Source organism: Neurospora crassa, linkage group I (assembly GCF_000182925.2).
Source record: "Neurospora crassa OR74A linkage group I, whole genome shotgun sequence".
Classification (NCBI taxonomy): Eukaryota; Fungi; Ascomycota; class Sordariomycetes; order Sordariales; family Sordariaceae; genus Neurospora; species Neurospora crassa.
Window position 1 is genome coordinate 9,652,720 of NC_026501.1, and position 25,931 is coordinate 9,678,650.

Below are 25,931 nucleotides of genomic sequence, written 5' to 3' on the forward strand. Positions count from 1 at the left end.
AGGTAAGGAAGTTTATAAAGTGACTTGGGTGTAAAGTGCCTGGGCATTGAACATCGATTTCTTATGCCTACATCTATCAAGCACAGTTTCATATTATACTGGTCCTTCCTAGCCTTGCGGGTACTTCTAGGCTCGTCTGTATGGACAGCTTCACATCGTCATCAAAAGACAGATATTCCCGGTGCGGTGTGCGGTTACCTCACTTCTTCAAGTACTCCGTAAATACCGGCAAACTTGGCTACTAGAGTTGGAGTGGCTCACCTGGTGCGCATCTTCGAGATCAATGACTTTGTCGTCCTCATTCTTGACAGGGCGCGGAACGATGCCCTCGGACATAAGGCCCTCTATGATAGGGGGATAAGCAAAGGACCGACCTACGGGACGTAACATGAATAGACAGCATTGTAAGCCTGACCTACCCATTGTTCGGTATCTGAACTCGAAGATCGCAAATGGTCGTCGATCTGGGTCAACGAAATCAAACCTGCCGCTTGTCTTTGAAGCAGAAATGTATGGCTCCGACTTAAAACTAAATCCCAAAAAGTAAGCCCTGTTCCTAAATGAACTTGATGATGCGCAAAGAAAGGTACTTACTGGACCTTGCTATCCACTGATTTTCCCTTCAATACCGTCTCGGAGACAGACTGAACAGGAACGGGGTCATCAACAGCCATTCTAATTGATGTGCGACATAAGTCAATGGCATGCCATAACTTGACTGAAAGTGTGCCATATTCCTTTGTCCGATCTCCTTGTGTCTCAGCTGCTCCTTCCACTGTAACAAATGAGAGTCAGCTCGGTAAAGATTGACAATAACTTCATCATATAATGCGATCTCGCGCGGGGTACTAACTGAAGGTGCTAATCTTACCTAACTCGAGAGTAGAAAACTGGAACTTGTGGCGTTTCCAGCCCGACTCATTGTTACCAGACGTGTAAGAACCTCTCATGTTCATGGTGCCGCAAGCAAGCCTGCGAAAGCTGGTAGGAATCCCGTCCAGAAAACATTTGTATTCGATCATGTGTGTCTTGCCATCGTGACTTGGAATAGAGAAGTTGGTAGAATCCAATTTGAATACAAAAGGTTTTCCGGGCTTGGCCTCAATGTATTTGATGGTATAGGGAGATCCTGATTCTTGAATAGGCACATGTGTAATTGAGTGAAAGTCAATCTCCTTGGCGCGGGCTTCAACCTCGTCTGCGGGGGCATCGTACTCTTGCGCGCGCTGGCCATCAACTTCGATGGTAACCTCAAGCCCCGGGTAGCCGGTGAGGATTGCCATCTTGGTTGGAGCCGTGCTGGTCGTTGCCGCTCTCGATGAATGATACGGTAGATCGTGCTGGATGCTCCCGCTTCAGATGTCGGGAAGGGGATGGTGAATGGGAGAAGACACGACAAACGAGGCGGGGTTACATAAACTTTAAGGGCACCGCTCCTGCCATCGGATCAGTCCATGACGCGTCCGGGTTCGGTCTCGATCAGATCCCAAACACACAAATGGAAGGCGCAACTGGAAGGAGCAACGGGCCTGGTCACGGCAGGCTCGCAAACCACGTGGGCCAAGTTTCAGTTCCATTGTATGAGGCATCCGAAGCCAGAGCGCACCTGCACAGAAGTAAGTGGAAAAAAACACAAACTTCCATCTCTTAATTGTCTGTTGTGCTTGGTCTACGATGAACACGCGACAGAAATTTAAGATGTGAATGGGGATCAAAATAGGTAAAATTGAATGGGACGCCCCATCATTGCCGTGACACTGAACCGCCCGCACCACCGCCACCACCACCACCACCGACCCCATCCACCGCCGTTACGAACTTGACGCTCTTCCTCCTTTCTTTATCTCTCTCTCCTCGGCCCCCTCCCTCTGCTTTACTTCCCTCTCCACCATGTCCAGTAAGCCCACCACTCATCCAGGCCCCGATCCTCCCCGGACTTGAGCTCAGTATTCCCGTCACACTATGACTCTGAGATCCCGACCCCGAGCCATGTGAAGTCTGCGAATGCGAGTGATGAGCCTGTATCCCACCTCCCGGTCCGATCCCAAATGCCAGACCCGTCTCTCTGACGCTTTCTACTGCTCTGCTTTGTACCACAGGAGGGACGTCATCGGCACTGCTACCAAGTAATCTGCCACCTGACTCGCTGGCTGTTCCAGCAGAAGCGAGAGCAGAAATAGCTGGAGGTCCGAGGTCGACGTATCCTCGATCGGCGGCCGAGCCAAGGAGGGAGCTGTCGCCCTGGCCGGCGAGGCTGGAAAGGCCAGAGTACACGGGTGTCTTGTTACCGCCCGAGAACACAGGTGTCTTGATACCACCGCCCGAGAACACCGGTGTCTTGTTCCCTGCCGAACGGCTATAACTGCTAGGAACGGAAGCCTCTCGCTCTCTCTCACGCGCTGTCCCCGCCCGGCTCGGAACTTCGGTCATCATCTCGCCCATTCTGGAGGCCATACCGTGGCCATGTCCCGTATCGGTTCCGGTACCTCGCATCGTTCCCCAAGGCAGTTTCATCGGGCCAGGCAGGCAGACATGCCCGCACCCATCTAGCGGACAGAAACCGCCGCTTGAGGCCAGTTCGGCAGCTGGGTCGTCGTTATCAACTGGTCCATCAACGTACATGGCTGAGTCCCGCTCAGCTTCAAAAGCTGCATGCCAAGCCTGCATACAGGAGGAGTGGCCCCCGTGCCCACAGCCGGGGCAGAGCCACCAGGTTGCGATGGGCTGGTAGTCATCTTCCCCTTCCCGATCAGGCTGGAGGGAGGAGATGGTTGATTCTGAGGAAGAAGGGATAAAGGGAGACGAGTCGCGATGACCGCAGAGCGCGCATGGGGCCGCAGCAGCTTTACACCGCTTACACGTCCATACTGAATCCGTCGACGCCTCGCTGCGATCCAACTCCCTCGCTTTGTGACACGAGCTGCAAAAGAATCCGACTGACACGCCGTTTTGCGCTGGAGTCAAGATGGCTGGGTAATTAATTCCCCAGTCTTTCAGCGCATTCTTCTCCTGACCACCGGGCATGTGCTCGGCGGCCGCGGCGGGCCAACCTTGCATGCATAATTTTCTGAGAAGAGCCGCCTCGACAAAGAGTTTGAGGTTCATGAGGCGGGAGTGATGCTGCCGAAGGATGGCTGCTGCTTGGTAACTGTCGATGACTTCGTCGGATACCAAAGGCTTGAGGAGGAGGACAATGGCCGAAGCGTTCAAGGCGGAGGACTTGGCTTCGAAGGCCAGAGTCCGGGATATCAGAGAGTAAGGGTTCAGTGGGGGTGTAGTACTGGAGAAGGAGGAAGCGTGGTTGTGAAGAGGGTAAGGATACGCAGGATCGGAAGGCCAGGGTAGGTAATCGGTTTCGATTATGTGGGTGGGTTCTGGTTCCGGTTCTTCGGGAAGAGTCGGGGGTTCGTCGGTGATGACGACGGGTGGTGCGGCATGCAAAGTGTCATTTTCGTTTTGGGAGGGAAAGCTATCGTCGGTAGTGGATTGGGTAATGGCATGGTGCTCGTCAGTATAGGCCGTCATTCCCGTCGTTTCAGTCTCGGTACGGTTGAGCTGCGGGGGCACGACGAAGCGGGGCCGACCGAAGCTGCCCATTTGGAGATCGGACGCTTGTTCGGAACCGTCGCTGCCTCGGGGGTAGCGGATCTCGGCAAGGGCAGAGCCACGGATGGGCAGGCCGCTGCTGGACTCGACAGAGCTGGCAATGGCGGTTCCTGTTGTTCCGCAGCCGCGGCGACTACCGGCAGAAACGGAGAGGGCATGCCCGAAGCTGTCATCGGAATCATGGCGCAAAACGGATTTTCTCGGGTCTTCGTGACGTTTGCGAGGTACGTCGATGGCATTGCCGAGGATTGCTTCAGTGTCATAGAAATCGTATCCTTCTGTGCTGGCTTGGGTCTGTTCGCTATTGAAGGAGACGACGGACAAGGGGACAGAGTCGAGACGGCTACGTTTCTGTGGACCGCGAGGTTGGAGCGCAGGGCCGAGTGCAAAACTGCCAGGCTCCAGAACTGGCGCCAGCTTCTCGGACTCGGTAACAGGCCGGGCAAGGGGCGTCGGTTGGTTCGAGGTACTCTCCAGCTCTTCTGACAGCAACGACCTGGGATTTGCCTTTCGCGGTGTATCTGCCCCATCGGCCTGGACTGACATCTGGAAAGGAGGACCCAGCGCGCGTAGTTGGGCCTCCGTCTTCCTCTTCTCGTAGTGATCTAGTCGACGTTCCAAGTGGTACTGCCCTCGTCTTCGCAGAATCAGGTCTACCCAGTAAGCGAGAATGCGCCATGACTGGGCAAGCCGGTACTGATTGACACTATCGGCTGCTCTGGCATAGTGATCGAGGATAGTCCTGACTCGGTCGGGCAGTGGCCTGCCTCCTTCGACGTGTGGCAGCTCCTGGTACAAGACCTCCAAGTAGTTGACGGTAAGGTATTCGTACACATCGACTGTTGCAGCAGCAGGCAAATGTCCAATGGCCATGGCTTGTTGGGGCTTGTAGGTGCCGGTGACCTTGATGGTCTGTTCCAACGACAAGACCTCTTCCGAGCCCGTCGGGGGTGTGGTGCTCAGGTTGGCTGACCTCGTGCTTGGACGCCGCTTCCGCTGTCGCTTGGGGCCCAGGAAACTCCCGATAACATCATCTTCAGAATCGCTGCGGCTGACGCCAAACCTGGGAGTGGCGGGACTCGAGCTATAGGAGGGCGCGCTAATGCTGTGGCTGCTGTCGGCATGTAGCATATGTGGCCGTGGACGATGGGAGGGAGCACGCTCGTCGAGAAACATTAGCACGTCTCCCTGTGACGAGAAGGACATGGTCGAGACGGCCTGCCGGTCAAGCACCTTGGGTGCAAAGTTGACATCGCACTGTGTAAAGAGACCATCCTGGCCAACGGTCCATAGAAGATACTGATCGTGCCAAAGAAGAGCGTTGGGTGAAGTGTCAAACAGCTGGATTTCCCTATACGGCATCGTGGGACGGGCGAGATCCCAGATATGCACCGCATTGATACCAAACTTCTTCTGACTGCCCTCCCCATACGACATGGCGATCTGGGAAGCCCTCTTGGCCTGGGCCGTCGCTGACCATTGCCCTGGTCTCCAGGCAAGAGAAGCCACGGGTGCCGGAGTCGATATAGTCCATTTCGGCTTCTGTCTCTTGTCGGGAACCTTGCCCAGGTGCCAAACATGACACTTGCTGTCCCATCCAGCACTCACGAGATGTTCGCCGTCGGGATGCCAGGCAATCGAAGTACACGACTTCTCGTGGGCGTTGATCCTCAGGACGGGCGCATTGTATTTGCGCATGTCCCATTGGAGGATGGTGCCCTGGTCAGTTGAGCAGGCAAAGACAAAGCCATCTTTGGGAGACCAGCGGACCTGGCGCACGCCGTCTGCGTTGCACTTGTAGGCGTGGACGGGACGGAAAGTGGCGCCGGTTCGCGAGGGGATCGGGTTACGGATATCGAAGCAGCGGACGATGCCGTCTTGGCTGCCAGACAACAGGTAGCTGGCCCGGTGAGGGTTGACGTCGAGTGTGTTGACCTGTCGAGAGTCTTCGCGAATCTGGAGAGACTCGAGCGGAGATCCGGTAGCCCAGGCCTCGCTGGCGCGCACCAGGTCGTACTGGAAGATCTTGCCGCTGCCACATGCCGTGAAGACGGTCGGGCTGCCGCCAGCAGGGCCCCATTTGACATCTCTGATAGCTAACTGATCTGGGCTTCCTCCCTGGAGAAGCGAGCGAAGATCGATCCCCTCGCGAATGTTGAGGCCGTCAAAGGTGACGGTTCGCAGCGCATGGCGGCCAGCAAGAACAGCTGATCGGCCATCCGGGGACCTGTCTATGCACTCGAGGGGTTGGCCAGCCTGGTATGAGGCATTTTGGGCGGCAGTGGGACGTTGACGATAGTTGGAGATGGCGGTCAGGCCGCCGCTGGGGTTGCTGGTGATGTTGGAGCCGTGAGAAGTGCCATTGGCAACCGAGGACGACGGCGTGTTCTCGTGCGAATTGTTGGCCGAAGAAGAGTCGGGGTTGTTGTTAGTCTTGCCCAGCAGCTTGCGCATGATATTGCCCTGGTTATACATGGCCGCGGTCCGTGTTGTTGTGGTTCAAATTATGGTTGTTATCATGTAATGTCGTCGTGTGTCCCGCGAGGCCGTGACGCCGTCGAGAGCATCTTCTCTTCTTTGCTGGACCTTCAGGGCGCGGCCGAGGAACGTTGGAGGACGTCAATGAGTGGTGACATTGGAAGGAAGGGGATATCTCGCCAAGGTCTCCTCGGTGAGGAATGCGCCGGTGATGTTGTGGTGGTGATGTGATGTCGTCGTGGGATGTTCTTGCTCTGTACTTGTAATGTTTTGGTGGGGTTGACGGAGGGAAGCTATTCCCAGGCGTGAAAGTGGAATGATGCCACAATGCCTGCCGGCTGTCCCCTGCTTGCGGTTATTGTGCCAGCCTTGACCGCCAAGATCTTCCTTCCATCGGAGCTGCCTGCCGTTAGCGCATCTCGTCTGTTGTCAGCGCGTCAGTCCACTGAACAACAACTGAAGCTTCCACTCGACGTCCAGCCTTCTGTTCCCTTCCATTTTGTCGTCAACAGTGGAACATTGCCGCCGACCGTTTACCTTCACCGACGGCACACATCAACTACCTCTATACCACCTCAGCCTCGCCAACATTAACCATCGACTTCACGCGCCTTCTACAAGTACCGGTTCAGACCCCGCGTGAACACAGAACGAGCTCATCACTTTCATCGGGCGCCACCATGAACCCCGACCGACAGGCCATGATCGCCGGCTTGGGCAAAGGTCGAGACCGAGACAACAAACGAGACATCACTGCCCCCAGACTCGACAACAACAACCGCATCTCGAAACCCCAATACAAGCCCTCCTCGAAACCCATCACAGGTTCAAACAGCACCCCGGTCGGCAGCTCTGGCCCCGGCAAATACCTTACCCAGGACGAGCAGTCGGAGCAATTCGTCGCCGACGAGGACAAGTTCGTGCTCAAGCAAGCAAAGAAGAAGGCCGACATCCGCGTCAGAGAACGGCGCGCAAAGCCCATCGACTACCTTGCCTTCAACCTCCGCTTCATCGACACCGACCGCGATGTCTTCGACGACCACGATGACGACGTCGATATCCCCGTGCCCTCTCCCGAGAGAGTCCTCCAGAACCTGAACGAGTCCCAGCTGAAGGAGTTGGAGGAGGATATCAAGTCATATGATACCCTCGAGACAAATCGCCGCAACAAGGAGTACTGGTCAGCCCTGTCCATTCTGTGTGACGACAAGCGAAACAAACTCAAACCACAAGGAGCAGAGGGACGTGCCGTGAACACAGTGGCTGCTGATGTTGACAGGATTCTGGCACCCAAGACGTTGGAGCAGCTGGAGGCGTTGGAGAAGCAGATCAGGGCGAAGCTACAGTCCAACGAGCCCATCGATACCGACTACTGGGAATCCTTACTCAAGAGTCTGCTGGTATACAAGGCAAAGGCAAAGCTGAAGCACGTGTGCTTGGAGATCAAGGCCGCCCGCGTCGAGGTCCTCAAGGCTAAGGACCCCGAGAGGGCGAAAGCCCTGGAACAAGCCGACGCCCTCCCTGATGCCGCCCTCACTTTGACCTCGGGCCCTTCCAAAGCCTTGAGCCGCCCTACCGCCTCGACATCAACTCCACTCGCTGCATCCTCCAGCAACAGCAGCAGCAGCACCGCCCCGCCCCCAGGTACCGCTCGCTTCGCCTCCACCGGCAATGAAGACTTCTCCCAAGCCACCAAGGCCCTCTACGACCGGGAAGTCGCCCGCGGCTTCCTCGAAGGCGAAGAGATCTTCACGGCCGAAGAATCCCTGACCTCCAACCCCAAGCCTGTGTGGGCCGACAAGTACCGTCCCCGCAAGCCGCGCTACTTCAACCGCGTTCTGATGGGCTACGAATGGAACAAGTACAACCAGACGCACTACGACCACGACAACCCGCCGCCCAAGGTCGTGCAGGGGTACAAGTTCAACATCTTCTATCCCGACCTGATTGACAAGACCAAGGCGCCCACATTCAAGATCATCAGGGAGGGCGGGAGACGCCGAGGAGAGAGCTTTGCGCCCGCGGGCAAGGAGGATACCTGCTTGATTAGGTTCGTGGCCGGACCGCCGTATGAGGATATTGCGTTTAGGATTGTGGACAGGGAGTGGGATTATAGCGCCAAGAAGGAGAGGGGGTTCAAGAGTAGTTTTGACAAGGTGAGTTGTCCCAGGTTGTGGGTTGTGGTGGGCGACATTGCTGTTTGGCCGGTGGGCTGTTGGTGACAGCGTTGGTTCCGATGGCTACGTTGGCCTATTACCACGGCCCCTAGAACAGGCCAACGCTATACTTTTCCACGCCATCCAGTATCCGCCAGTTACCCGTGCGTTTCTGGCCTTATCGTTCTTGTACTAACCCGTTACTTGTGTGTAGGGCATCCTTCAACTACACTTTCAGTTCAAAAAGGTTGGTGATCTGGTCTCCCTTTTGGTTGTACCGGCCAAGACTAACAGTGTCTGTGCAGATTTACTACAGAAAGTAATAGAAGCCCAGTGCCATATGACCACCGCCTTCTGGAATGCTGGTCCGGCCTGCGGCGAAGCCTTCGGCTGGTCTTTTGGTCTGGTTTCTTCGGTGTCGTGTTCTACAGGTCGATATGGGACCGCGGAAGCTGCTGCGGCCCGTCTGGGCTCGACCCCTGTTCCCAGTCTTTGGTTGAACTGGGCGCATTGTCTGATCATGAAAGAACACACGAGAGAGCTTCCAAGTGCGGTGTGTTGTGGGAGGGCTGCTACACCGCCAACCGGGGACGACGGGAACGAACACGGGGCACAGACGAGACGATTTCAAGGCTTCGTCTAGAAAGGTGGGAATGATGCCGTTCCCCGGGTAGACCGGGGCATCGGGGCTGGATGCCGGCAGCATTCTGGTCTTCTGGGTGGATGTCATTGTCTTGTCTCGCGACAGTCGAGCGGCACGTCAGCGGGCGCTCGTGAAGTGGAGGGATCATGGATGGAGACGGGACTGGACCGGCTCCTCTCCGTATGCGACAACCCGAACTTTTGGAGCTTACTAGATCCCTGGTGCGATGGTGTGCGACTGGATGATTCATGTTTCTTCGGACTATCGGATTTTGCGAGAAAAGAACGAGATATCCGTCTCCCGTCTGTCTGTCTCTCTGCCTAGGTGTCTGGGCACCGGCGAGACAGGACCAGGTGTCAGCCCAACCCTGGAGACGGAGAAGTACAGAGCAGTCCGGATGTCATGTCAATCGATCAGCCGTTCATCTTGCAGTCAGCCTGCCGGTCTGTCAGTTTTGCCAGATGGTGAAGGGTGGGAGGAGTGTTTCGTTGTCTGGACGCCTGGAGATGACGCAGGGCACACTGCACTATCAAGACACGTTCCACAGGATAGTCTGAGGCTTTCTTGGGGCTGGCAGAAATAACCGGGGTGGCTTTTCTCTCGATCTTCCTCCGTGGCATGGAGATAAGGGGTGGCCTGGTCTGCGAGGCGTCGGTCACCGTCAGAGACGTGGAAGCTGGCTGCCTCGGGGTCGGCCGGTAAATGAAGTCAAGCCCAATTTTCGATTCACGCTCATCATTTGTTCGACACATCCTTCTAGAATGAAACAAAGTCTATGTTCTGCATGTCACAAGAGATTACTATTACGAGGTCATGGCACCGTGCAAGCCGTGCAAGCCCGAAGCCGTGTGGAGAGAGATGATGAGAGACCGGGCTGAGTGCGCACGTCAATCAGTACGCAGTCGACCTGTTGTTCAGTTATTCTTGCGCCTCTGCCCTTGGGAAACATTGACCTCTTGACCTCTTGAACGGCCATCTCTTGTGTTGAAAACTCCGCCGTTTCTTCCATGGCCCGTCTGCCCACTAAAGGCCCTATGCCAGCACAGGTGACAATGGTGGGAATCACTGATTGGGCCGTTTCAAAAAAAGACCACCTCTTAGCACCACCACAAGTGGCTGCACCTTTCCGTTAGGATCTGGCTACGGCCAGCCAATTCTGTCCGTCCCTGTGGCATCTTCCCTCTTGTGTCTGGCCTGCAATGGACCTAGGACTCGCTGACGACACCGGCGTGCCGCTGGCTGACTGGCTGGAAGCTTCTCATTGCCGCAGAGAGAGCCTCACTCTGATACGCCCAAGTCTACTCCCACTGCTGTCGCTGTCCTAGCTCATGCTGCCGTCATTGACCGCTTCCACAACTCCCAGAGTTCCAGACAATAGCTCTTCTTCGCTTCTGCCGGTAACCCTGAGCGCTGGCCAGCCAAGGCCCACTTAGAGGAAGTCACAATGCCCGACTATGAGATTGTTAGAGCCGAACTTGATTTGTCTTCTCAAGGTCTGGCCATTTTTACCCCAAACCGAAACTGTTGATTGTGTGGATTGTGTCGTCAATTGTCCTTCGCTTAAGGATTGTTGTGTAGGTAGGTAAACTACAGTTTGAACAACAACGACATGGACGACATGAACAGACCAAATCTTCGGACCCCCCCTCTTCCAACTAACCCTACTGCCCCCTTCGAACAAGCCACACTTCAAACTGCATCACGGGCAAGCATGCTTCTTAGTCGCTGACCGCCAAGTTTTCCTCCACTGCAGTTCTGGCGCCGCCTTTCTTCAACGTCAAGTTACGGTGGGCTTGACACTGTAGAGCCAGGTATCAGGTCTTGGCTTGAAAGCACCAGGCATACCGAGCAGGGGTCCAAAACCCCGGTCGTCAATTTTGTCACTTTTCTTTTTCTTCCATCGCGCCGTCTTCCCTGTCTTTGCTGCCGGCTCTGCCATGTAGGCAGTATGTCAGAATTATTGCACGCACTGGTACACTCGCAGAAGATGAAAATCATGGGCATGAGTGCTGCTGTGGCCTGCTGTCTGGGGTTGTGACGAGCACCGAACCCTTCTCATTTCCTTCTCACGGGTACCTCACCTAGGAGACTGAGGGAGGGGTGTCCATAACACAGTCGATCCGGCGCCGATTGGTCAACGTACCTGAGTACCTTACCTTCTTTACACTTTCACCTTCGTCCCCAGAAGCAAGCCACGCAGAGCTACTGCCTATAGCGTGTTGATCTTCAACTCTACGGTTTCGTTTGTTCTACCTCTTCCACCGTGGAAAACATGCCGTGTAGAGTGCGCATGGCCACACCATGTACACACACAGCAATAAACTGGAAGCCAGGCCATGGCACAACGGCCGCACCCTCATACAAGCCAGGAATGGAAGGTATCGCAAACCCACCCGGTACTCTCTCCTTGCGCCCGCTCCCGCCGGATGTGGAGGTAGATGTCTGGTCCACCAAACAAAAGTGAACAAACTGTGTTGGCAGAACCCTCACTCACTGAAGGCAAGGCAGGGCAGTGTCCTCCCTTGGGATGTACACCACCGCACTCAGTACACACTTTGCCCCCCCCCTGTTCTGCTTGGCTTGAGATACCCACCCCTTACTGCTACTGGCATGGATGGAGCTTCAACAACATAGCCAGATGTTGCTATACGTCCAGTATCTGCATAGCTCCATGTCCTTGTATCGATCTTCTTTCCCCTGGTCCCTGGTCCTGGCAGATACAGACATACACCTACATACTTCAACTGCCAGTCAACAGCCGTTTTGCCTGATAACTGAGACATCTGGACCTCACACCTTCAATATCAAATCTGTTTCTCCCCACACTTGAAGAAAAGCATACATACCTAGGCCAACAACCTTCGTTGTCTTGGATCACCAACATCGATCAAAGCCATTCTTCTCTTCTTTCTTCCCTGGCTCACTTAGCAACGACACTTCAGTAATGGACACGGAATCAACTACCGAAAACGAACACCCAACAACATCAGACACAATGAACTCCTCAAACTCATACATGTTATCACTACAGGCCACCAGAAGCCAGACCAGCAGCCCGGTTGCATGTGTGGGAGGCATGACGGAAGGAAAGACTCAGGTTGGCACATCACTATGGAACCCTTCGGTTCGGGCGCAAACCGGGAGTGACGAGTTCGAGCACTATGCCTTCCACAGCACCGCAGGCTCCTCAACAGCACCTACAAATGGGTACGGAGGACTTACACAACAGTGTCTGTCTAGCCAGTCATCGCCCCGCAGCTGGAGTTCACCAGACCATCACTTTCGTCCGGTCTCTGCCCCAGGTTCTGGCTCTTCTTGGGGTTCCTACCCGGCGGAGCAGTCATACGCTGGGGTCGCTGGCAGGCAGACGAACACCCCCCCACCACAATTTCCATCCAAGACCTTGTCGAGAGAGAACCACAACGCCTCGACAATAACTTCATATCCTCCCACCGGTTCCTTCTTCCCCAATCACCACTATCCCACCCATAACAGCATCTCCTCACTTTCTCAAGAATCGGAATACCCCCCTTCTCCCTGCAGTTCCATTCCCAATAACTTCAAGCTCGACTGCGACTCAGACACCTCCATGTTGAGCACCGCCCCCGCCTCCGAGGCCGGCGATAACTTTCTTGTCAGCAACCCATATCCTGTGTACAATCTCCTTGGTGACAGCAACATGAATGGCATAAGCACCTGCAGTAGCGTCTCCAGCCCAGTTTCTCCCTCGGCTAGCCTTGATAGCACCCCGACTGCTGCCTCTATTCTCCCCGGCAACAGCAAAGCCGAGCTGCCCTATGCGCAGCTTATCTACAAAGCGTTCATGAGCACCCCCAACAAGGCTATGACACTGCAGGACATTTACCAATGGTTCCGCGAGAACACCGAAAAGGGCAAGAGTGATACGAAAGGGTGGCAGAACAGTATCCGTCACAATCTGTCCATGAACCACGTGGGTGTTCCCTCCCTCTAACCCCACAGTCACTATTATATCAGCTAACACTCATCAGGCGTTCACCAAACGAGAGCGCAAGCCCGAAGGCAGCACCAACACCAACATGAACGATGAAGACAATAGTGCCTCCACAGATTCCAACAACAGTGATAACAAGAAGTCCACCGAGTGGTATCTCGAGCCTTGGGCAATCAAAGGCGGCGTCCAGTCTACCACACGCTACCGTAAGGGCAACCACGCTTCGCGACGGGCTGCGGCAGCCTCGGCCTGCAACGCCTCCCGCCGCCACATGAAGGACGGCAAATACGATTTGTACAGCACCAGCATGTCCACTCTATATCGCTCTTCCCCCTCCCTTACCAGCCGTAACAAAATCTCCAAGTCGAGCAACCGCGCTACACTTCGTAGCAACGGAACGGCTCCTACGGAATTGCAAATGCACTACTATACCTCTAGCCATCACATCCCTCAACAACATCCCTTCGAAGTCAGCATGGTTACCTCTGCGCCTGAGCAACACTACAACCCGTATATGTCTCCCGTGTCCGCAAGGCCGGCGGTGACGCATAGTTTGCCAGAAATAATGTCCATGTCTGCTACCTCTGCCCCTTCCTGCGCCGCTGACTTTTACGAGTCCTACACCGACCCTGCCATCCTTGCCTCTTCGCTTGAGCAACAGCAACAGCAACAGCAACAGCAACAGCAACAACAAGGCCAAGCTCAAAGGGAGGCTTCGGAGCCGATTTCGGTGATGAACGAGCCCATCACTCCCGAGGCCAGTTTCGGCAGCCCTCCGCTCATGGCGACGAACCCCACGAGTAGTAGCGCGAGTTATTATCCCAGCCCTGAGGATCACGCCATGAGCTTTGCCAATGTTCACCACCACGCCGGGTATCATCAGCCTCAAGTCTACCAGGGCGAGTCCCGGTATGGCCATCACAACGGCTGGGAACATACCCAGGGCGTAGCGGTTTCAGCTACGGGGATGATGTATGGGCATTATGCATAGATGCTGGCACTTGAGCACAAAACAACGAAGAGATAGGCGGCGGCTTGATGCTACGACTGCAGGAAGCCAAATTGTACCAATACCAATATTACGATCATGAGGTCACGACACAACAAACACAGAAGGCGATACCCAAAAAAACTTGCTTTTGCTTTACTAAGATTTGGTGGGGGGGTGTTTTCTATTTTCTTTCCTCCATCCTTATCTTCTTCTTTCTTTTTCTTTTCCTTCGCATTTCGCAGCTGCTCGCAAACCAGTCTGGCAGGCCGCATCAAGAAATGGGCAATGGGTCCAGGAGTGGTCCCTTGTCACTGCTGCAATGATCTACACTACAGCCAAAGCTTGGATGGGGAAGGGACTACCAGACAAGGACAGGGGCAGGACAAACATTATCCTCCACATGTCTCCCTTGTTGGCCTCTGCAGCTCTGCTCCCTCCCAGGCTTGGCTTTCTCTCCCTTCCTTTGCCTGATGAGTGGGCACTGGGCAGCACTCAACATCAAACATCAGTTCTTGCCACCTCCACAATCTATCTTCACTTCACTGTTCCTGCTGTCATCTCTTCGCGCACATATCCAGAGGGCCAGACCCGTAGGTGGCGATATGATGACCTGGACGAAGCTGGATATCGATGGATGGATATGTGAACTTCTCAACTGTTCTCGCTACATTCTTTTCCCCTTTGTTCTTTCCACTTTACTTAACTAACGTTTCACACCCTGCGTTGCCTTTGAGCTTCAAGGATTGTTTATTTTCCCCGCTTTTACATTCCGCTATGAGATACAGCGAGGGAGGGGATGGGGTCTAGGTGCTTTGGGGGTGGCGATGTGGGATTTTCATGACGGACATTTTGACGTCTTGCTGCCGCGTTTGTTTTTTTTTTTTTTTTTTCATCTTGAATTTGCATTTAGCAAGCACAGAAGAGTGGAATAGCGATGCAATTTTTTTTTCAATAAGTCCGCTGAACACCCGTATCGAGGACTGGCTTTGGTAAATTACCTCTACAGGAAAGGAATTCGGTCCGGGCGATACAGGCATAGGAAATGGAATAGGCTGGGAAAAATGGGCTCGGAACTGGGAATTGCGAATCAGTAGAGAATGGAACAGGGACTTGCATTAGCATGTCGAAACTACTAGGTTTTCGACCCTTCTCAATGGAATATCATGAGCTTGAAACAGATTGCATTGCATCACTGGTGAACGGTGCGCATAACTGACGCGGATCCATCTCAATGCTAAGGTACTGTTGGTGGCTGGCTGGCTTCAATATCAAGGCTCGTTGGTTGGGATGGACGGTCGGTCGGTTGGTGCCTCTAGCTGCCGGGCGGTTGGCGCAAGAAGAGAGCCGGCAGGTGATATGTAGAGGTACTCTGGTGATCTAACTCGCCAACCAGGTTCACGACAGCACATAGCAATCTCAGTGCTGGTGAAGCTATTCCCAACTTACATGGTGTAGTTGCCGTGTCCTGCCGTGCCTGTGTGAAGCAATGCACATCATCCGACAATGCTATCGTTTGACGTTAGCCTGCCGCCATCAATACTATCGTATCGCTGTGCCGTGTTCGTTGACCAACGGAATGCTTTCTCGCCTTCCCGCCAGCCATCGTCAACAATGTCCACTGCGATCTATTAGCAGGAGGGCCTTTTCTTTCCCATTTCGTCTCTTCTTGCACCTTCCTCAGTGCACTGAGTGTTACCTTCCCATTCCCTCCACTGTAAGGTACCTCGCTCTCTAGGTAGGTAGGTATGTTTCCAACGGCCCCTAGCATCCGCGACACCAACCAATCAGATTACATGTCTTTTACCTCCTCTCATGGTTCCTTCCCCCACCCCTCTCCCCACTGTTCACCAACGGGCGACATCCCATCTTGATCACCACAACCGCCAACCGACCAATGGCAGGCGGGCATAACAGCACATCTGGCCCCCAACCCAGCCCGGACTAGTGTAGTGTACTAGTGCAATCAGTTAACAGAGAGCTCGGCACCGGATGACCCCCCTGTATTCCCGTCAACTCTTGCATCCGAATCGGCACGGTGGGACAAAGACTGAGTGGCCCTGAGTGCTGTACACTACCTCTACTGCGAGAAAGGCAAATGTGCCAAGACAGGAAGCCGGCCGAGAAGGAGGAAGAGTCAGGAAAGCGGTCCGTCAAAAGGGACCCTGACAGGTCTAGAAGCGGTAGTGATGGGACGTCTCTGGCTGTCGTTTTTCTGCGTTTTTCTGCGTTTTTTTCTTTTTTTTCTTTTTTTTTTCTTCGCCTTTTAAAATTCTCTTTATCTCTCTCTCTTTTTTTCCCCCTCTAGAGGTATTTGCTTCCTTTCCACGGCCTCCAACGTAACGCTTACTGGTTAAATCTGGGGAAGCGACGGTCTTCCATTGCAGATGATAATGCTCGAGGTTGCCTGACGTCTGACTGTGGGTACCCCCGAGGGTGAATGATAGAGTGGGCCTCATCATTACCCGGGTGCCGTCTTGCCTCTTCTCGAGCCCCGTGTCAGTGATAGCCAAGCCTTTAGACTACCTAATCTCCAGTTTTTTCCCCAGGCCGGGTTGGGTCTATCACGTTACTGCCTGTCGCCATTCCTTCCAGTGGCCAGCTATGGTAGCAAGTAGACCAGCTTAGATCTTACCTTTTTCACCTCCCTGATTCCCATCATGGTCTATCAAAATCGAATCCCTGGTCATTGTCACCGATCAAGTAACAGCGTCCGATTTCCGTACATCTGCCTCCCATTTCTTTCCTAGGTACCTACCTACCTACCTAGAGGTACCCAACACGAATCTCAGATAACAAGTGACAAATTCAGAGATGCTCAGACTGCATCCAAACGAGGAAAAGTGCCTGTCTCAAAAACAGGCCATCTACCCCCAAAACATACGATTTCTTCAAACTTTTGCTGCCCCTCAGGGCTAAAAGTGCTGTGAGTCCCCGAAAAGAGCAATTTGTATGTGACTAGTGCGCTGTGGCGCTCAAGGAGACGCCTCAAGCGCTCTGGCTGATGTGCGACTGATCTCGAAGACTTCCCTTTTCATCCAGTGGCTGGCTGTTCTTGATTTGAGATACATGTGGTGTAGGGGAAGAAAAGTGCATTGATGTAGGATTCGTAGCCAACAATGTTTTTCGTTGGCAATAGAGGCTGTCGACGGGAAGTGGTATCTCAAAGTGCAGAATCTGTCGCAGGGAAAGTGATCCAAGTTGATGAAAGTTGCTGGAGATGATTGTGATGACGATGTGCGCAGCACTTGCACGGGTTCACTAGGTACCCCAACATACCTGTACATGTACAGACCCCGTGGACTGCCCCTAACTTAACTCTACCTCCTGCCACATGACACCATGCCGAAATCGCTTTCACTGCTTACCCTGCGTTGGTGAAGAGACAGCAAGACAGAGAGAGGTACGTCACTGAGACATTTCACCGTTGCATAAGATAATGTTCCACACATATCTTGATGTGCGAGACGTACGCTCCGGCCAGGGGTTCACTCCCACGTTCTTTAAAACCGTGCATTGCCCAGAAAGGAAGGAGAGACGAAAGAAGAAAGGAAAGAACCAAAACGGCCGGGCCGAGAAGGGAAATGGATTTCTTCCTTTCCCAGTCAACTGTCGAAACTTTGCTTCATTTCGTCAATAGGTATTCTCTCCTTCACTTGTTTACCCTCGCTGAGCAGCAGGGCGGCTTCGGATAGGATGTAAATATTATCGTCATAGTTGCTTGCGGTGTGATTCCTCTCCAATGGTGCACGCATCCGCACCTACTGTTCACATCAGTCAATACACCGCTCTCCAGGACTGCTTCATGAATACGCAGACCTTTGATGCACAACTCACCGTCTTTGTGAATAGGTATTTTCACAAATCTCTGCGTTCACTAGAGGTACCCAGGTAGGTACTTCTTTCTCTGTGTCTTCAAGACCGACAGTACCAGACTGCTACGCAAACCTCTTGCAACCGCAAGTTTCCACCACCAACGATCGTGATATTCATGATATCTTCAGCAAATGGCTCCCACAGCCTCAGTGCCAGCCTCAGCATTGTTCTGGAGGTGCGTCTACCAACCGCGTCTGGTTACTATTTTTGGTGCGCGTTTATGTAGAAGGTAGCGTAGTTCGTGATGCCGCGCATCTCCCATCCTCCCCGTCACCACCAACTTCAGCCCCGTTCGAAGATTCGAAGAGATCGAACACATTGAGACAATCCCGCATCACTAGCCTCCTCTTTTTGGCCCTTCTCAGTGGTCATCCGTCCGACTGCCGTTTCGATGCCCAATAGCAATCGTCATTCTCAAAAGAGAAGCGCAACATCTATTCGCTGTCTTTATGTTCTGAAGCCCTCAAGCTTTTGCAAGCCCTTCACAAGCCCTTTTTACACAGGGGCCGTGAAAAAGGCCCGCCAGGCCACGAGAACCATGGCCCGGCACAGACTAGCAACGGCGTGGACGTGTGTGTGGTTACACCACGGTTGTACACCCATACCAGACGGGACATTTCAGCCACAACTTCGGACGTACCTGGTGAGGTTCCAACAAGAATTGAATCTCAAATTATCAGGGCCCTTTTGCGGCAATCTGTCGCTTGCGGTTACGATGGAGGGGATGTCAGTCATGCATTTGCATCCCACCAAGATGCCTGAGGAGGTTTCAATCTATTTCCTGGAGACTCGTCACACCTCCACACCACCCACATCTTCTGTTTCTATCAGTCAGGTCATCCGTATTAGCTAGTAGAGGTAGTCAATGTCGTACAAACGTCCAAGTCATCTTCATGTTGTTGTTGCCCTTGCAGGTGGGACTGGAGAGTGGAGGCATGTCGTGGCAGGCAGAGTTGCTCACCACACTTGACTCCAGCCAGTCGAGAACCTGGCTACAACGGAACTTTACCTGCCCCTACCTATACGCAAACCTCCAGACACAGGCACGAAGCATGCACACGTACCTAGCGATGAACGCCTCAGCACACAGATAAGCGATGCCCACCAATCTCGATTGAGATCGCGCCAATGAGCACCAATCTATTTTCAGTTGCAACCCTTCCAGAAAATCGGACGATTTTGCCATTCTCGGGCTGGGGTTGGTTCATGTTGCGGGTTTCGCAGTGGATGTGTAGGGCTACACTGAATGAGGGGGCAGATGGGTATCGTGGGAAGGTGAGGTCTACGTACTAGTGAATGAGGATTGAAGATCTGGACATGGAGGCGATGACCTCGAGAACTTGGCGGTGCTTTGGTAGTCTACTACCTACCGACGGTGTCCAAGCCTTGTGGGTAAAGGTCGTTGAAGTAGCAAGGATTCAAGCTTTTCCTCTTGTCTTATGAGAAGCTGCATTTTTAGGTGCTGGCGGATGTAGCCTTGCAATTAAAGCGAGGTTGATGGAAGGAGGAACACGGTTCGCGCCACATATGTCGCGGAACTCCTTGTGCTGGCAGTCTGGGCAAACCCGAAGGAGGAGTATTGATGAGATTGGCAGCTTCCCTTGGCAGCATATACTCCCTCTAGAGGCTCCAGTCCCTACTTCTCTTAGCACAGCCTGGACACGGAGCGTAATGTGGGTAGGCAAGTCCGAAGGCTTTGGTGGTGACTGCCCTGGAGAGATTGACCTCTAGCCCTAGGACTGGACGTGACCTCAAGACGGGCAGTGGTGACCTCCATTCCCAAGCAACACCACACCACATACATGCTCCGCCTAATGTAGCCGTGCAATAAGCGCGCAAGCGCTGCACCAGGGCAATATCCGGAGCTCACTTCTTAATGAAACGTCCTGTGGGTGACAGTGAGGATCTGTACCAGCTTTTGCTCTGTTTTGGGTGATGATTGACACTAGGGGCGTTCATAAAGTAGCCTCGAGATAGCGAACAGCTGGGGTGAGCGGGTTGCACTGATGCCGGCTGATCCTCTCAAGTTCTCACCTCCTTTTCAGACATGACATGCCAGACCGTGCCGAAAACGCAACGTCTCGGTACCGGGCCGTATTGGATCTGCTTTCCTTCCCCGTATCAACCGCACGTCAGCAACGTCACGTTATTCAGGAACCGTTCATGTTCTTGACATTTGCTTCTTCTCATGGAGGTAACAACTTCCTTCAATCAAGTTTGGTGGCTTATGTTTTTCTTCCCTCAACGTGTCACTATTGACCTTGTTCCTCTTCTATTTTCCCTCCATCTTCAACGGCCCGAGACAGAACAAAAAGAATAGAGGAACCCGGAAAGGCGCCCCTTGCGCGCGTCCACCCATCTTCCACATTTCCACTACATGTGTGACCATCACACGTCTAAATCTCGATTGTGGCTCGCAGCCTGCGAACGAATTTGAACATCACTGGACGCCACGGTTCTTACTGGTGAAAAAAAGAAAAGCAAATGTGAGAGCTGAGCGAGTGTGCTACTGACCTCCTCTCTGCCAAGGCCTGTCACTAATGCCTGCCCAAAAAGGGGGTCGGGAATTCCAAGAGGGGGGGTGCAGAACTCGGAACACAAGGAAAAGCGCGAGATTCGTCGCTATCACCGTGGCTTGACCACCAACACTTGCAAAACGGTGCGTTGAAAATGTCCCATCCTCACTCATCTATCGCCTCAACACTGTGACGCAAGCGCCAAGTCGCAGCCTTGTCGATTACCTGCCGACAATACACACCGTCCTGCTCGAAGTCTGGTACGGAAATTGACGTTTATCCCTTTTCGTCTTCACCGCCAGCCACGCCCACAAGACAGGCTTACACCACCGCTGAGGAATGGTGCGAAAGCCCTCTTGTGGTTTTCGTTACCGTATGTGGTTCCATGAAGTGTCTAGAACAGGAAAGATTATCTTCGTTAGCTCGGTAGATGTCATGGCACGTCGAGAATACTTCGCTATTTCCGTCTCAGCAAAAGTCCCAGCAAGCAGTTCTAAAGAGTGGATAATTGACATGGAGATTACGGATCTCGATGCATTTCCCATCTTTCGGCCAATTTTTAGGTAGTCTGGTTGGAGAGGCTTCCCTGCTTCCGTCTCTGACACCAAAAGAACGGAATGACCTGTTGGCCACCAAGATATTGAACCATTGAACGTTGAAGCCCCCGTAATTTGAAGGCGATGGGACGTCATTCGGTGAGAAACAACGATCGTTTGTTCTGGAAGTTCTCCAAAAGTCCTTCCATCTCTTTTCTTTTGCCGATCTGCCGACCTCTGACTTCAGTTCTCCCCACGGAGATCCCGCTTTGGAAAGGGCGATATTTCTCTCGTCACCGTACATCAGTCAAGTTTCAGGTTCTACCTATACAATATCGACAGTGTCTCGAACTTTCGTATGGGTCAGTGTGATACATGCCATCGTCCCGCATCCTCTGACTTCATGCCATCTCAAGAGCCACGTACGTTGATTGGCATCGAGATGAAAGGCCTCCCGCCGTCAGTCTTTGGCTCTCTACCATAATGCTATGTATAGACCATTACCAGCTGTACACTAGAGCTTCAACAAGGAATACCGTAGTAACAATGACGAAGGCAACAATACCTCTACCTAGAGGTAGGTATTTCGGAAAACCTGGACCGCACTTCCAGCCACTGGCAAACATGTCTCGACACGAAGCATGGCAACCCTACCGCCGATCTCATGTGATCACCAAAACCGTTGACAAGAGGTTCGCATTTTTTCTGCGTTTTGCCGTGTTCCAGCACCCGTTTCAGGTTCTACGTAACATGGAATGTCATTGCAGAGCCTGGCGTGGCAAGTTCCGCCCGCGTCTCGTTGGCCTCGGCAATGTCGTCCAACAAGCGCACTTTGCCGCCAACCTATCCGCCTTCACGCCGCTTGCGCCGTAGAACTACATACCTTACGCACAACTGGTACCCTATTTCCTATATCCGCCTCCTTGCAGTTCGTATTGTAATGGGGGGATGCAAGCCACTGAAGCCTCTGACCCCTTGATTCCTTGCTTGGTATTAAGCACTCTAACATGAGTGTACCTCATATGGGGTTAGAAATGGGGTTTGCTAGCTGCTGACTTTTCTAAGGAATAGGGAGTATGTGACAGTGTATGGAATGGCTGAGAGATACTCAAACGGACAAAACTGTCAGGAACAAGACAGAAATAGGACCTGGTCGATAACAGCGTCCCGAAGTTTGAAGAAATGGTGTGGAATGGTGTCTGGTGTGTACGACGCGGTGCTGACATGTCTTTCTTTCGTTCACAGGTACGGGTCACCATTGTGTACTGTCTCGGCGTTGATCTCAACGTAGAGGCATCCTTGTCTCTGTCATTTTTTGATCAACGCAGGATAGCAACACTGATGACGAAAAACGCCATAATTCCATTGAGGTTGTGTCATGCAAGCCCACCAAGGCCCGAGGTCCCAATCGGTGAATCCGTGAAACGCAGATTTTGCATCTGTGTCAAGAAGAGGGAAACATTCGATCCGGCACTCTTCCGACAGTTTGGATCCGAGCTTTGTTCAGTTCGCAGGTGGATGAATGAGCACCTTGATGACGGCTTGTTTGACGCGCCATCGTGCTAGCTAGGTACGTACCGCTACATTCAGTCCTTCAGTTATGCTGTTATTGGGCTGGGTCTTTGTCCGCAGAAAAGCGACTGAGATGTAGGGCAGATGCGAGAGCTGGAGTGCACTCTTCCAAGTTATTGTGAAGTGATGTGCTATCAACGTTCAAACGTTAACCAGACCTCGTGTTCCCGAGGAGTGCAACACAACTGCATCGCCAGCAAAGCATAAGACACGATATGTAGAGCATTCGTGGGGCATAGCGCGATGACCAAGAATAGAAACCTGACATGCATTCTGTCCCTGGTGGACCTGCGTTTAGGGTGTTCCATGCAGCTCAATGTACCTGACTGGCCAAGCAGTGTGCGGCTATTTCGAAACGGCCAAGACTACAGCCATGTGTTTTCGAGAGGGCTAGGATGTTATGACGACGACGAGGAACGAAAATAGTGATGATCATGCTAGTATAAGCCAAGAGGGAGCGTCTCGCATGAGAAGTACTTTTCTTAGACGTCGTATAGGCAGGCGACGACGAGACAGGGTCAATACTTGACGCCATCAAGAACGCTGAAGAACATTCCACAATGGTGCAGTGCACCTGGCGGGAGACCACCGTATCTTCCAAGCCATGTGCGGTGCCTGTGGTAGCATGTCGAGAGGATCACATGGCGTCTTCGCCTTCTCCCTTGATGTGAACACCGAACACAAAGTACCACTCAGCCTTGCAGGCCAAGTGTCGAGGCCTGCCTCCCATTGGTTGACAGGAGAGGAAAATGGGACAAAGGGGGGCTCGCGTGGCAGAAATGAGCCAATCGCCATGTGTATCTGACGCTGATTCACGCATGCAGATTGGTTTCCAAACTGTCGGGTCGGCCCTTGGGCATTGTGGAGAGTGGAGGGAGAGTGGGTAGATCAGGAAACAGAAGAGAGCAAGGACAAGCGAGAGGGGTGGAAGGACATGCCTGGAATGGACAAGTCGTAGCGAGGTGCTATGTTGGTAGCGAGGTTGGACTGAAAGTAAGCAGTGGTGCCGACACTGCCAAGGCTTAGCAATACTTGCGCCTACTTAACGGCCGTCGATAAGGCGGCCACTAGTGACTATGGTCCTTGACCAAGCGACAGTGCCTGTTTGTTGCGCTTTAGTTTTCTGTTTCCGTTTCTCCCGAGTCACTTGTGCGTGGGGTTTGGACTGTGGCGTGTGCCCTCCCCCCAGTCTTCAGCTTTTCTAGCTTGTGTCTTCATCTTCTTGGCAAGCCATTTCTAGTATATAGAACATTGAGCTCGCTGGCTGATCTGGAATGACTGGTCTTACGTCTTGAGAGGCGTGGGCTTGCCGTCGATAGATTTGTCGTCAATAGTGGAAATCGTGCCATCATACCATGCCCCACAGTGATCTGGATCTTGAAAGATCCAATTGAGACATGCCGAACGCTAGCGCTCCTTGGGCAATGATAAGGACGGGAACGGAGAGGTGTACGTGGTGTAGCGCAAGGCCCGGCAGGGATAGCACAGTCCAGCTGTCAGACTTGCTCTTGATGCCTGTCACACCTGCGGACAAGTCAAGGGATCCCGGTGACGTATGTTTGAAGCAATCATCGAACTGTGAAAGAGACGGTGGAAATTCGTTGGGGCGTGGGATATCAGTCTCGACTGGACTTCAAGGCCTGCGATACAGCCGGAAATGGCCAATCCATCGAACTTGTCGAGTTACGATCCGACTACACCTCCATAAGATCCAGCGTGTATCGCCCATCATCCGCCCAAGAAACTGACCGGAGGTTGTGCCGGGTCCGGTTGTCCGACTGTCATTGGCATGTTCGTCGAGCCTTATCGAGACTGGTAATTTTCGAAAAGGAAACCGGTGACTGCACCTTCATCCGTACCTTACTAGCGTCAAGTCTTGCCCTGCTGTCCACCAAAGTGTATCCCGGGACTGGGAACCATGGTGCCAATGGCAGTGGGCGATGCTCTCTCCAGTCCCTGGACAGCGCTGAACTGCCAACGAGACCAGTGACAGCCACCCCTTGAAAGAAAGCACAAGATGCGGGGGAGGCTGAGCTAAAGCCATCCTCGCCATCGACTTCACGGCAGAGCTCTTCCGTCCAGCACACCAATTTTGGCCCTATACCGGCTGTGATAGGTGCAAGTTATCGCAGTGATGCCGCGAAGGGAGAAGATACCTTGGAGGTGATTCAAGAAAGTACCTCTATACATGTTTTTCTTCTTCTTTACTTGTGCAGGTGACTCGCTATTCCGTCCGAGATTGGTCTGTTTAATGACGGTTCAACGTCAACGTGAACGTGGGGGAAGGCAAAAGGGCCACCAAACGGTGCAACGCAGTGACCGACTACCGCCAGCCAATCATATGTGGGCATTTATTGATTAAGTTGACGACGTCGGTTTGTTGCGCGGATAGTAATACACAGTCCTCCACGTCGAGACGTTGATACTGAAAGTAGGTATCCTGTGTATGTCTGGCTCTTGCTCTTCGGATCCCATGTTTCGTTTAGTCTCGTTCCCTCCAGATAGGCAGTTGTGGCTTGGGGGCTGACCGGCTTAGCAGTGCATCTTGAGCGTTGGTGGTGGTTCGCGGCCAATACGGCCTCCGGATGGTGTAGCACTGCGTCGTCGCTAGCTAGACGTGCTTTTTGCCCTGAAGCCAGCACATATGTACCAAGAAGATCGGCTGATGGAGATCTCGGGTAGATCCCAAATCTCCAATCTAACGCGCTGAGACGCTGTCAGTTTGGTTGTTTGGATTCTGTGTCCCTCACCCGATGACCTGCCCGATGGTCCAGTCTCCGAAGTCAAATCATGTTCGTTCGCCTTCCGAAACACGAACCGTTTCCACTGCTTTTGCCTGGCTGGGACGGCTACCCGTGGAGCAGCAGGAGAAGCAGCCTCGCAGGTGGTGAAACACGGCTTATGTCTCGCTGTCTCTGTCGTCCATCCTCTACCGTGAACCGGCGGCTTGGGCCGACAAGAGGAGTGTTCGTGAGGAGGGTAGCGAGCTGTCCCTGTTGCCCACACCTGTAGACATAGACGTTAGTTGGAGGAACAAGAGGGACAAGTCGTACTCGGTACTTAGCGGCCTTAAGGACACACCCCTCCCTTGTCTTGACCGTAGCTGTGCACTGGGTACCTTGGCAGATTGCCCAATGACAGTCTGCGGAGTGGACGACGACGACAGCCTTGGGTAATGTCGCGCTGAAGGAGACTTCGGTAAGGTAGGTACCTAGCGACTGTCGGTAGCGACGGCGCATGCCATTAGTCTCGAGGGTATAACACACATGGGACCGGCGTCGTCCACGAATTGGTGTCGGCTCCGCGTTGTCGAGTCGACTCGAGGTAGGTTGACAGTGGATGGCTGCCTCGTTACTAAGCGGAATAGCAGGGAGGGGCCCAAGTTCCCGGGCGCCCACTGTCGCATTTGACCCACTTACCTACCTTTTAGTGTACCACTACCTCTAGTGTCCGCAGCTGTTCACGTCGGTGTTCTAGCGCTCTTTGCCCTGTTATGCCCTGTAAGATTGTTAGTGCGCTGCCCATCCCTTCCTTTCCACCTTGTCTGTCGTCAACTTCAACTTTGCTTCTTCTTCCGCAACATAGAT

At 53.2% G+C, this 25,931-nt stretch overlaps 7 protein-coding genes across 7 annotated transcripts; 4 read left to right on the forward strand and 3 right to left on the reverse strand.

Annotated features, from left to right (window-relative positions):
• Window positions 1-207: 207 nt before the first annotated feature.
• On the reverse strand, window positions 208-1,490 carry NCU08631 (hypothetical protein; the record flags this gene model as incomplete). The annotated part of the gene is made up of 4 exons (XM_959746.3): window positions 872-1,490; window positions 595-775; window positions 420-529; window positions 208-344 (listed from the first exon to the last, which is right to left on the reverse strand). The coding sequence occupies exons 1-4, from the start codon at window positions 1,281-1,283 to the stop codon at window positions 208-210; spliced, it is 840 nt and encodes a 279-aa protein (XP_964839.3). The 5' UTR covers window positions 1,284-1,490.
• A 15-nt stretch (window positions 1,491-1,505) lies between these two features.
• Window positions 1,506-6,373, reverse strand: NCU08632 (hypothetical protein). Its single transcript, XM_959747.2, has one exon. It carries the CDS (start codon window positions 6,079-6,081, stop codon window positions 1,744-1,746), a length of 4,338 nt encoding a protein of 1,445 aa, XP_964840.1. The 5' UTR covers window positions 6,082-6,373; the 3' UTR covers window positions 1,506-1,743.
• Window positions 6,374-6,615: 242 nt separating this feature from the next.
• NCU08633 (cactin) lies at window positions 6,616-8,436 on the forward strand (the record flags this gene model as incomplete). The annotated part of the gene is made up of 2 exons (XM_959748.3): window positions 6,616-8,240; window positions 8,359-8,436. Exons 1-2 carry the CDS (start codon window positions 6,765-6,767, stop codon window positions 8,434-8,436), a joined length of 1,554 nt encoding a protein of 517 aa, XP_964841.3. The 5' UTR covers window positions 6,616-6,764.
• A 390-nt stretch (window positions 8,437-8,826) lies between these two features.
• Window positions 8,827-9,694, forward strand: NCU16497 (hypothetical protein). Its single transcript, XM_011395144.1, has one exon. The coding sequence runs from the start codon at window positions 9,110-9,112 to the stop codon at window positions 9,464-9,466; it is 357 nt and encodes a 118-aa protein (XP_011393446.1). The 5' UTR covers window positions 8,827-9,109; the 3' UTR covers window positions 9,467-9,694.
• Window positions 9,695-11,878: 2,184 nt separating this feature from the next.
• Window positions 11,879-13,976, forward strand: NCU08634 (hypothetical protein; the record flags this gene model as incomplete). The annotated part of the gene is made up of 3 exons (XM_959749.2): window positions 11,879-12,090; window positions 12,379-12,835; window positions 12,894-13,976. The coding sequence occupies 3 exons, from the start codon at window positions 11,879-11,881 to the stop codon at window positions 13,845-13,847; spliced, it is 1,623 nt and encodes a 540-aa protein (XP_964842.1). The 3' UTR covers window positions 13,848-13,976.
• A 271-nt stretch (window positions 13,977-14,247) lies between these two features.
• Window positions 14,248-14,862, forward strand: NCU08635 (hypothetical protein; the record flags this gene model as incomplete). Its single annotated transcript, XM_959750.2, has 2 exons — window positions 14,248-14,437; window positions 14,758-14,862. 2 exons carry the CDS (start codon window positions 14,248-14,250, stop codon window positions 14,838-14,840), a joined length of 273 nt encoding a protein of 90 aa, XP_964843.1. The 3' UTR covers window positions 14,841-14,862.
• Window positions 14,863-24,499: 9,637 nt separating this feature from the next.
• Window positions 24,500-25,649, reverse strand: NCU08636 (hypothetical protein). The gene is made up of 2 exons (XM_959751.3): window positions 25,426-25,649; window positions 24,500-25,350 (listed from the first exon to the last, which is right to left on the reverse strand). Exons 1-2 carry the CDS (start codon window positions 25,581-25,583, stop codon window positions 25,194-25,196), a joined length of 315 nt encoding a protein of 104 aa, XP_964844.3. The 5' UTR covers window positions 25,584-25,649; the 3' UTR covers window positions 24,500-25,193.
• Window positions 25,650-25,931: the final 282 nt, after the last annotated feature.

What these genes read in the sequence shown, in the direction of transcription:
- NCU08632 (XM_959747.2), bottom strand. Translation starts at nt 6,081, where the DNA reads ATGTATAACCAGGGCAATATCATGCGCAAGCTGCTGGGCAAGACTAAC.
- NCU16497 (XM_011395144.1), top strand. Translation starts at nt 9,110, where the DNA reads ATGGTGTGCGACTGGATGATTCATGTTTCTTCGGACTATCGGATTTTG.
- NCU08636 (XM_959751.3), bottom strand. Translation starts at nt 25,583, where the DNA reads ATGCGCCGTCGCTACCGACAGTCGCTAGGTACCTACCTTACCGAAGTC. An exon ending in ACGGTCAAGACAAGGGAGGG is followed by an intron (nt 25,351 to 25,425) that starts GTGTGTCCTTAA and finishes CTATGTCTACAG; the next exon opens with GTGTGGGCAACAGGGACAGC.